The sequence below is a fragment of the Clarias gariepinus genome, chromosome 6 (assembly GCF_024256425.1).
Source record: "Clarias gariepinus isolate MV-2021 ecotype Netherlands chromosome 6, CGAR_prim_01v2, whole genome shotgun sequence".
Lineage (NCBI taxonomy): Eukaryota > Metazoa > Chordata > Actinopteri > Siluriformes > Clariidae > Clarias > Clarias gariepinus.
Window position 1 is genome coordinate 3076582 of NC_071105.1, and position 11843 is coordinate 3088424.

The following is an 11843-nucleotide window of genomic DNA, read 5'->3' on the forward strand; positions in this document are numbered from 1 at the left end:
TACAAGTAATGTTCCTCATTACCATTTTGTTGATTAGATCTGATTTGTTGATTTTGTTGAAATAGATATATTTGTATATTTGCCCTCCGGACCTGTCTGACCCATCCTGGTGCCCCGCTCCTGGTTGAAGATCTCGTCACATGGATGCCCTGTGTGTCTCTTTGGGATGCGTCTGGTGTCTGGGGATGATTCTCTCTACCTAGAAGATGGTTCTGGCCTCGACTGGTGTTGGCAGCTGTTTCTCTGGGGACTTGACAGTTCGATAGTTCAGGACTGGAACTTCCTACAAGTCTACCTGGGTCTTCAATAACTACCTGGACTCCATATTAACATCAATTAACATCAGCTATTATAGCTGAACTGCCTCCCACCCTACACACTGTATAAAGGCAGATCATTTACTGCTTTCTGTTTCACCCAGATGAGGATGGGTTCCCTGTTGAGTCTGGTTCCTCTCAAGGTTTCTTCCTATTACCATCTCAGGGAGTTTTTCCTTTCCACTGTCGCCCTCGGCTTGCTCACCAGGGACAAACTGACCATTTTGATTCATACATATTCACATTTCATACAAACTTAAATAATTCTTTTGATTGTGTAAAGCTGCTTTGCGGCAATTACAACTGCTAAAAGCGCTATACAAATAAAATTGAATTGAATTGAATTTGTTCTGTTCACACTGTAATATCTGTAATATCGACGCATCTATCCTCTGAAACAGAACCCGGACCCTGGAGTGATTTAGAGGCCATGTCACTGTGCTGCAAAAATAATATCACAGTAAATAAAATATTTTAAAAAAGTCCCATAAATCCAAAGCAAGCCTAGTATAGTTTATTATATTTTGGTTTTGCATAAATACAGACAGTGTTTCATCTGTAAGTGAATTTAAATACATTTAAAAGACAGACTTAGACAATAATAGACTTCCGCACGCATGCTCTTACTTTGAAATGTCTGCTAGAGTCTTTTCCGGTTTGTGAAGGTTGCAGAGTCCGCACACACCGGCCGTGAGTAAAACACAAGTGGAGTGCACTACAGAGTGTACAGAACTCGTTCGCGTTACAATCTGCTTTGATGTGATACAGAGTGCACGAGTGCAGGGAGCGGGGCTGTAATCTGGATTAAACCGGAGCGAACAGGTCTGTGTCGGCTGCGCTGGACTGAGCGGAGTGTGAGCTCCTCATGTCTGCGATAAGAAGCGCTATGGCGAGTGAGTGTGTGTGTGTGTGTGTTATAACACTGTTCATGCTCTGTGAAGCTTTATTAACTGTAGGGATTTGTTACAGTCTCTCAGTTCACTGCGAGCTGATGTTCAGTGCACATTGTAATAGAGATAAAATTATAAATAAAACAATTGTATCTGTTTTGCAGGAATTGCAACACTGTGATTATTTATTTATTGTGTTTTTTATGTACTTAAATTATCAAGTTATCATTTATAATGTGTTATGTAAGTGTGCAGTGTGACGTTAATGCCTAACCTCCTTTACAAACGACGTAGTACACTAAATCTGTCCAAAGCTTTTCATTTAATTTCCATTCATTTTGAGACTTTTATTTATTAAACCTATAAGAAGCATGCAATGCTAATAGTTTAGATTAATTGACATATTTTATTGTTTAGTTTTGTGACATTACAATGCGTAGCCTTACCCCCAAATCAATATTATACAGGTAGTCCCCGACTTACGAACATTCAAGTTTTGAATTTTTCGAAGATATGAACAGACCGTTTCAATCACAGAAGTAGCTCACGTGTATCGTACAAAAAATAGACAATGCAGTGCACCAGATACCAATATTGACGGTTATATACAATATGTTCAAATGTCTAAAGTCCGGTGTATTGTATATATGTGTGTGTGTGTGGAGGGGGAGAAATGAGTCGGCCTCACCGGTTTCAGTGAATCAGTCTGGGAGTGTGATGTTAGAAAAATTCTGTCCTGTAAAGCTGTCCTGATTGTGAATAATCCTAATATCGGAAAATCCTCCACAAAACAGAGTTCACAGTCCAAAACAGTGGAAAACAGCTCTGAGACAAAATGGCATCCCGAATTCCGCTCACAATTTAAAGGCACAGAGACAATGCTGTTATATTTTACATTTAAGGTGTGACATTCATGTCCTTAGGCACGGTTATGGTTTTTGGCCACATGATGGCATTGCGTGGAAAGGGGACAGAGATTTAGTCAAGTGAATTGGTATGTTTTACATTGTATGTCTGACTTTGTTGGACTTATAAACAAATCAGACTTATGAACGTGCTCACGGAACTGAACTCATTCGTAAGTCGAGGACTACCTGTACTGAGAAGAACCGGAAGTGTCTAAGTTTTAAAATCGCACTCACTCTTTCTGTCTGTCTCTGTGTCTCTCTCCCTCTCTCTCTGTCTGTCTTTTCACTTACATAGTGTTTTAATGAATAAATGAAATATGTTACAGAGTTCCGTCTGGCTGTGGTGCAGCTGCATGTGACAAAGTCGAAGGCTGAAAACTTGTCTCGAGCTCAGAAGCTGGTGAAGGAGGCAGCAGGTCAGGGGGCAAAGGTCGTGTTGTTACCTGTAAGTATAAACAGTGTAAGAGCAGGCACTCGTTTACTTTTTAAGCAGACAGTTGATGTGTGTACTAGGGGCGGAATTACATGGGAGCCTGGGGAGTGGGGGGGGGGGGGTTCTCCTGGTTCTTCTCTTTGTGTCTCTCTCTCGCTTTCTTTATTGGGAACACAACAGATGTAACATTAACTAAAAATATTCTCATCACTAAACACATTAGGTTGGATTTTAACCCTGAAAAACTTTCATATCTTTCCTGCTTTAGGTCATAGTAGTGTAAAGAAAATAAAAAGGAGCTAAAAATATGGTTAAATTTTTTTTTTTTTTACTTTTTAGGCTTCAGTCTGTACAGGAGGGAGATATAAAGAGAAATACAAAAGGAGAAGTAAGAAGGCAGGAGAGACAGAGAAGGGCACACAGGAATGAAATGCAGAAATGAGAAAAGAACCTTGAATTGCGATGCACAAATTGTTCTAGAAGCATGCTTGTATATCAAAACACTCGTATATTAAATTTCCCCCATAAGAAATGATGGAAACTCAGACGATTTGTTCCACAACCCAAAAATATTCATACAAAAATAACGCCTTTTGCGTTCAGCTGCTTGTTTTCCGCTCTTTTGGAACATGCAAATCCTTACAAATCCAACGCTGCACTTGGGTTTTAAGTGAGGAAACTTATGTTAAAAGGAACAGGCTACATTTAGCTATGCATTACACTTTTTCGAAAAATGGAATGTTGAATCGGGATATTTGTTGAAACGCAAATGTATCAAATTATTGTGATAATTTTGTATCGGGAGGTGACCGGTGATTCCTGTCCTTAATGATTGCATTCCATTTTTTTTGTTTAGAAGCGTCAGTGATAAAAAAAAAAGAAAAGATAACAGAAATAGAATAAACATATAATACAGAAATAAATAGTAGAAGAATTAAATCTATCAGAGTATAACATGTTATATCATTCTCCAGAACTGTAGTGTATTGTGGTATATTTTAAACCTGATCCTTAGATATAGAACTGTGCACAACTTCCAAATTACACTTTGTCTTGAAAGTTGAACTGTATGTTTATATCACGTTTTTAAAGATGGATGTAAAAAACATTAATCAGTACATGCAAACTATGACTGACTATGATTGACGGTTCACTCATTTATACCTGTCTGTACAGCGCCCTCTTGTGCCACCTGGCAAAGTTTTTTGCCTCTCCATGTAACATTTACTAGATCCTACATAAACACAGCACCAAACTGTGATCATCTATTACTTATTACATTTAGGCTTGTAAATACTGGAACTTGCATAAGTTTTCACCCCCTTGTACTTTACCACATTTTCGAGGTCTTTGTTTGGGTTTGAACGTTATGATTCTACACAGATTGCAACAAATTATTGTAGTATTAGCAAAGGTTTAAAATATGTAAAACATATTGATGATAATAGCATCATACCTATTCTGTAGGAGTGCTTCAACTCTCCGTATGGGACGGGATACTTTGCAGAATATGCTGAGAAAATTCCGGGAGAGACGACGCAGGTGCTGGCGAAGGTCGCCGAGGAGTGCGGGATTTATCTAGTAGGAGGTAAGAACTTTATAACCTTTAAAATACATTTTAGATCATTTTAATCGCTGTGTGAGTCTGTAGGGTTTGTCATTACAGTTAATGTGTGTGTGTGTGTGTGTTGAATGTTTCAGGCTCCATCCCAGAGGAGGATGGAGGGAAGCTCTTTAACACCTGCTCAGTGTTTGGGCCTGATGGAAAACTTCTGCTTAAACACAGGAAGGTTTGTGTGTGTTAGAAATATGATTGTGTTCCTGAAAATTGTGCATTTTACAATTAGAATAATTTTCTAACCTATTAACTGGTTTCCGTGGTACCTGTTGGTGTCTCTGTGCCTTTGCGTGTCGTTAATATATCTTTTGTTATTTGAACTAATAAAAAAATTTTTTTTAGCATGAACATCTTAAATGTTTGTGTTTCATTAAGCTTTTGCTGTTGCGTCGACACTTAAGTTTATTAACTTCGTCATTATGGCATATTTTAGGATTTTTTTAATCTATCAAAATATTTAATATATTTAATATATATTTTTTTCTTTTTACCGTATTTCCAAAAATAAAATTACATTCGAAATTACTCCCACTGGGTAAAATTAATGGCTATTTTAGAGGCGCCAAATTACAATTATTGGGCAGCATCAAGCAAAGAAACCAACTAATAAGGATAAACCTGAACCGTCAGCTTTGAAGAAATCTTTGGAAAACTTTGGAAGAAATCATGACTGGTGATCACTTAAACACTTAGTGAAGTTGTATGGTAAAAATGTTCAATAGAAATTAGAGCTCTCTTTAATATTGTACGTAAAAGCATTTCCATACACACACACACACACGCACACACACAGTGTGATGCGAACTCACAGGATTAGCACTAAACAGCTGTGTGTCCATAATAAAACCACTTGTTAGTGAGACTCATCAGAAAAAAAGTCTTTAGTTTGTTAGTGATCATAAAGACTGGACTTTGGAGCAAAGAAAAAAGGTCATGTGACCTGATGAGTCCAGACTGAGCCTATTCCAGATTGATGGGCGTGTCAGGGTGAGAAGGGAAGGACATGAAGCGATGCTCCCATCATGCATAGTGTCCCCTGTACAAGCCTCTGGAGACAGTGTTATGATCTGGGGTTGATCAGTTACTCAGGTCTAGACTCAGTAACGTTATGGGGCAATAAAATGAAGTCAGCTGACCACCTGAATGTACTGAATCACCAGAGTATCACATCTATGGAGGGTTTCCTTTTTCCCTGATGGAATGGACATATTCCAGGACTCAGAGTGTAAGAGGGCGACTCAGGGAGCACGAGGAATCTTTATTACACATTAACTAAACACCACATTGTGTGTGTAATCAAAGCTAAAGATGACTGAATGAAATAGTAGAGTGTGTGACTTTTTGGCCAGGCAGGGTATATGTAATAAATGCATAGTAACCATAAAAATTGCTTCAAAGTGCAAATAACCCCCCCCCCCCCAACAGTTTTTCAAAATATAGAGATGCCAATTGCAAAACACTACAAAATTTATTTGGTTTATCTATGTAAATTAGTTTGTAAGATATACATAAGCAACATCACACGAAAGAGAGAGTGCTGTTGTAATGAATATCAGCACGGCTGTGATGTGGTCGTAGCACGAAGTGTGCATCAGCCAGGGAGAGAAAGAGAAAACACTTTTAGCATTCACTTCAACACATGTCCTCTCTCTCCCTCTCTCTTTCTCTCTTCACAGATCCATCTGTTTGACATCGACGTTCCCGGGAAAATCCGTTTCCAGGAGTCGGAGACGCTGAGTCCAGGGAGCAGTTTATCCATATTCGAGACCCGTGAGTGATCTTCTGTTTTATGGTCGATTGTATTTCAGCGTTTTTTTTGTCTATTCAGCATCTTTATTATTCTGTATTCTGTATTTATTTTGCACAGCGTACTGTAAAGTGGGCGTGGGGATCTGCTACGACATACGCTTTGCCGAGCTCGCACAGCTCTACGCAAGGAAAGGTACAGTGCTCATTAGTGCTTATAACAGCTAAAAGACCTAATGAAATAGACCAAGTGAGAGAAAAAAAACAAACCCTATCATTATTATTACTTTTGTTTAAAAATGATTTTATAGGAACAATTTTCCTCACTTTCCTACAGCCGTGCTACAGGTGTTTGCTTGATATTGAAAGTTTCTTACCTTGGTGTGAACGAATTGAGTAGGAAAATGACTTGACAATCCGTATTCACCTTTACATCAGTATGTGTATAATGAAAATGTAATATCATTTAATAATAAAACAATATAATGAAATCCTAGTTTTATTTTACATAGCATGCTGTTTTTAAGGGTGCTCAGATCGGTGGATGATCACTTCATTTTTACAGATGGTTGTCTGTCAGCTGTCTGATCCCATCCGACCGATAGTAATGTCATCATGTATGTTCTGTACTGCAGGTTGTCAGCTGCTGGTTTATCCCGGAGCCTTTAACATGACCACAGGACCTGCTCACTGGGAGCTGCTTCAGAGGGCTCGGTCAGTAACTACAGTAACGTTTCCCACACCTGTTTGTTTTCTGCTTGTACAATTCAATTCAATTCAATTTTATTTGTATAGCGCTTTTAACAATTGTCATTGTCCCAAAGCAGTTTTACACAATTAAAAGAATTATTTAAGTCTGTATGGAATATGAGTGTGCATGAATCAAAATGGTCAGATCGTCCCTGGTGAGCAAGCTGAGGGTGACAGTGGTAAGGAAAAACTCCCTGAGATGGTAATAGGAAGAAACCTTGAGAGGAACCAGACTCAACAGGGAACCCATCCTCATCTGGGTGAAACAGAAAGCAGGAAATGATCTGCATTCATACTGTGTGTTAGTTGGCAGCCAGTTCAGCATAACACTTGATGTTAATATGGAGTCCAGGTAGTTATTGGAGGCTCAGGTAGACTTGTAGGAAATTCCAGTCCTGAACTATTGAGCAACTGTAGCCAAGTCCTCAAAGAAACAGCTGTCAGTATCAGTCGAGGCCAGAACCGTCTTCATGGTAAAATGAAACCGACCCCAGACACCAGACTCATCCCAAAGAGACACACCAGACGCGGGTCACCAGGATGGGTCAGACGGGTTCGGAGGGCAGAGGAACAACATGTGTAGCTCAACAGAGAGAGGTGGGAGAAAGAGAGAGGGAAGAGAGAGAGGGGGTGAGAGAACAGGATAGAGAGCAGAAGAGGAGAGATAACAGTTAGGTATGGTCACAGTCACATAATGTATAATGTGAATGAATATTTAGGGCAGAGTGCAAGCAGGGACTCCAGCAGGACTTACTGTGACATCATAACTAAAAGGGAGAGCCAGAAGGAAACACAGGCTTGAGGGGAACCTAAGAACCGTCAACATACCTGAGTGATCAATGAGAGTGGGGAGGACAGTAACTAAACATACCAGTTCACCATAATACTCTACGTCAATGAGTCCCCCAGATCTGCTCCTTTACCTAAGGCTAATCTATTTATTTATGTTTAAAAATGCTTGATTAAATAAATAGGTTTTTAGCCTGGACTTAAACACTGAGACTGTGTCTGAGTCCCGAACACTATTTGGAAGACGATTCCATAACTTTGGGGCTTTGTAAGAAAAAGCTCTGCCCCCAGCTGTAGTTTTCATAATACGCGGTACTGACAAGCAGCCTGCATCCTTTAATCGAAGTAGGCGTGGCGGATCGTAAGACACTAGCAGTTCGCTCAGGTACTGCGGCGCGAGACCATTTAATGCTTTATATGTCAAGAGTAGTATTTTAAAATCTATGCGGAATTTCACAAGGAGCCAATGGAGTGAAGATAAGATAGGGGTGATGTGCTCATATCTTCTGGTTCTAGTGAGGACTCTCGCTGCTGCATTCTGGACTAGCTGAAGCTTATTTATGCATCTAGTTGAACAACCAGACAGTAAGGCATTACAATAGTCCAACCTAGAGGTGATAAAAGCATGAGCTAGTTTTTCTGCATCGTTTAGTGACAATATATTTCTTATCTTGCCAATATTTTTGAGGTGAAAGAATGCTATCCTGGTAATATTATCTACATGAGCTTCAAATGAAAGACTGGAATCTATAATCACACCGAGGTCTTTTACTGTTGCACTTGATGGAACAGAAAGGCCATCTAAAGTTACGGTGTGATCTATATATATATATCCTTTCTCTTATATCCTTTACGCATTGCTCAACTTTAGTAAGCTGGTTACAGTGTGTCAGTATGTGCTCTGTGTGTTTGTGAGTGACAGGGCAGTGGATAATCAAGTGTACGTGGCCACGGCTTCACCAGCCAGAGACGAGAGTGCCGGCTACGTGGCCTGGGGTCACAGCACTGTCGTTAACCCCTGGTCAGTACTGTGTGACGTGTACGGTCATGTGTCTAGAAATGTAATAATAATAATAATAATAATTTCCAAACTTTTTCCACAAAGTTGAAAGAATAGCATTGTCCAAGATGTCTTGGTATGCTGGGGCATTAAGATTGTCCTTCACCAGGGATAAGGGGCCTGATTGATTGAAACACCTGAATTCAATAATTAACAGGTTTGGATAAAAACTGCCCGTATAGTGTATACAGTATTTACATTTCATTTGAAAATGTACTTTTATGGAATATAAATGTGTGCACTAGGGGGCAGTGTATCACAGACCAAACTGAAAAGTACAGTAGTCTCGCTTCGTCTGTAAATGTTGTAGTGTTCGCCACCCCTGAGGATCGAATTGTGTTTATTCATTTTTACTTTTTTACTTTCTACGAAAATAGGGTAAAGAATGAAACACTCCATATTGTGTTGCTAAAGTAGAACAATAGAATAAATCACCAACAGGCCCATCTAAGGAGTGTAGAATGTCTAGAAATGTTTAAATGGTGATATCGATTCTGCAAAATGAGTTCTCACTTAGCTACACACACTTGTATCCTCGCTGCTCTTTGTTTTTTTTCCTTTGGAGTGTATAGGTTTCATTGTGATTGATCAGTGTAGGACCATTTCTCTCACCCTGAGATCAAAATATATTATACTACACGCTCTTATCCTCTTATCATCATCAGGATTCGACCTTGTGGCGGCACTTATGATCCTTATGTAGTTAAGGGTAAAAAACGCTCGATCCTGACGGTGTTGTTTGCTCTCGCAGGGGTGAAGTGATCACAAAAGCAGATTCGGACGAAAGCGTAGTGTACGCTGATATCGGTGAGTTTTACTCTTTCTTTTAAAGTCTTAGAATTAGAGTGACTTTAATACACAGTAATGAATTTTATTATCAGAATATCGATCTCCTGCTCACCTGAAACCATTCATCTGTTTCTCCTGTAGACCTGCAGTACCTGGCTGACGTGCGTCAACAGATCCCGATCACATCGCAGAGACGTGACGACATATACACGGTGAAGGCTGTTAACGAGGGCTGAGTGCACGCCTGTGTGTGTGTGTGTGACGACATCGCTGAAAAAATCAGACACTTGATTTTGCCTGACTGAGAAGCCTGGTCGCTTGTTTCACCTCGGATTCAAATCGTATTGGTGTGATTTCAGTTTTTCACATTTTAAATGTTTAATTAAATCTTCTGAAATTAATTTGAGATGGAGATTAGTTTGATAGTTATAATCCAGTACTTGGCATTATAAATTTCCTTAGACTCATGGATCATGTGTATTATATCAGTTAATAATCTGTTTTAATTCATTTTTGAATGGTGCGATTGTATGTGAATAATCCCCTTCCAGACATAATCCTAATAATCCATATACAAATCAAACAATAATTACTCTGATTCAAATATAAACTGAACAATCTTCATTTTATCTTAATACCAATAAATGCCAAATCTGAATATTTCCATATATATATATTTTTTTTATTTAATTACTCTCTTACCCACTTTCAGTTACTGCTGATCTGAATACATTGTGGATGGGATGGCAATCTGTTACAATCCTAGTGATTTTTACTGTAAAGGGATTTTAATCCCTTATCCAGATATAATTCCAGTCTATCTAGACATAATTTCATGATATAATCCTTTATATAATCCCAAAAATTATATATAAATAATAACAAAATAAAGGGATTATTATGATGCTATACAAGTAAGGATTTCATGAATTACATCCTTATGGGTATTATTGGAATGATACTGCATGTAGATAAGGACTATATTTAGGCTGGGATTATTATGATTATTACAAGATGGTGATTATTGGAAGTATATCTAGGTAGGATTATAATCCTGATTATTCATATCCAGATATACTGTAATCCTGTTTTTTCCATCTAGATACAGGCTAATCCTGGTCAATTATCAGGATAAAATCCTTATAATCCCTTTATGGATGGAGTGGCAATAATTTAATGTGTGGATAAATTCCCAATAATATTTATCTTAATACAATCCTCAAAGTTTCTTTTCTTTCTTTTTTTTTTTTTATTATTCTGATAATCTGAATTTCATGGATTATATTTAGATAGGGATTGTGGAAATCAAATGCAGATAAGGAATAACAAGATTATATATAACATATAGACATTATAAGAATTTCTGCATGTAGTTTCAATAATCCCTATTTCATTATATAATTCAAAGAATTGCCTTCTTGGATATAGTCCTAATCTATGTCAAGAGTTATTATGTCGTGGCAATAATCTCTACAGTAATCCACATACAGTATATTTTTATGTATCTCTGTCTAATTAGAAGTCCTGTAATTTCTTTTTGGATGTAATCCTGGTGATGTATATTTTGAGAGGGATTATTAGGTTTCTGTCTAAGAAGGGAATCCTTGGATTGTATCCAAACAAGGATTATAGGAATTATATGTCGATAAGGAATGTATGTCAAAAACAGGATTGTATACATATAAAGATAATAATAAAAATATTTAGGTACAGGTTACTATGGTTATATCCATATAACGATTATTGGAATTGAATCCAGAAAGAATATAATCACCATCAGGATATAATCCCTGCAATCCCTTTATTGGTATCTACATATATTTTGAATAATTATCTGACTATAAATCCTATTTGAAAATAGAAATAATCCTTATAGTCTAAACGCAGTACAGACAGTCCTTATACTCCTGATAACGCCTGTACAGACAGGATTATGGTTTCACTTTGAGAAGGTAATTCTGATGCCTTAACCCACTTGGTGTACAATGTCTTTATTGCATGTTCGATCAGTAACTGTCAGAGAGAACAGGTTAAACCATCACAAAGTGCCTGAAAGACTTTTTGTGGACAGGAAACATATAATTATCATTACTTTTAAAGTTAAACCTAACAGTGGGAATCGATACTGTGAATGTGTTTAAAATCTTTTTCTGAAAGAAAAAAAGGCTTGATTGACAGGTCACCAATCCTGTTTAACTGACTTAACGTTTGTTAAGTTGTAAGCTACCTAGAGGCTGCCTATAATGATGCCTAATGATGTAATGAACTGAAATACGATGAAGCGAAAATAAAACTGAAATTTCTACCCGACTCTGAGTTGTGTATTCTCAAGTGATTAGCAATAATTGACATACTGTATTTAACATGTGCAGGTGCAGTAATCACTGACAAGTAATGAATTATACTGTAATAACCACGATGTCTTGAGTCACAGTAAAATGACTCAACATCGGGCTACCAGAGCGCCGTCTGAATACCAGTTCTGTGAAGCAGGTCCGGACGTGGGCGCGGTGGCTTGTTTGCCGTGTTCGCTCCTGTCGGAC

The 11843-nt window shown here is 38.1% G+C and overlaps 1 protein-coding gene across 1 annotated transcript; it reads left to right on the plus strand.

The window, feature by feature from the left end:
- Nucleotides 1-985: 985 nt before the first annotated feature.
- Nucleotides 986-11610, plus strand: LOC128526112 (omega-amidase NIT2). Its single transcript, XM_053497696.1, has 10 exons — nucleotides 986-1210; nucleotides 2442-2560; nucleotides 4016-4136; nucleotides 4250-4338; nucleotides 5843-5936; nucleotides 6034-6108; nucleotides 6548-6626; nucleotides 8374-8472; nucleotides 9263-9318; nucleotides 9442-11610. The coding sequence occupies exons 1-10, from the start codon at nucleotides 1183-1185 to the stop codon at nucleotides 9534-9536; spliced, it is 855 nt and encodes a 284-aa protein (XP_053353671.1). The 5' UTR covers nucleotides 986-1182; the 3' UTR covers nucleotides 9537-11610.
- The last annotated feature ends 233 nt before the right edge of the window (nucleotides 11611-11843 follow it).

What these genes read in the sequence shown, in the direction of transcription:
- LOC128526112 (XM_053497696.1), top strand. Translation starts at nt 1,183, where the DNA reads ATGTCTGCGATAAGAAGCGCTATGGCGA. An exon ending in GATAAGAAGCGCTATGGCGA is followed by an intron (nt 1,211 to 2,441) that starts GTGAGTGTGTGT and finishes AATATGTTACAG; the next exon opens with AGTTCCGTCTGGCTGTGGTG. An exon ending in CGTAGTGTACGCTGATATCG is followed by an intron (nt 9,319 to 9,441) that starts GTGAGTTTTACT and finishes TTTCTCCTGTAG; the next exon opens with ACCTGCAGTACCTGGCTGAC.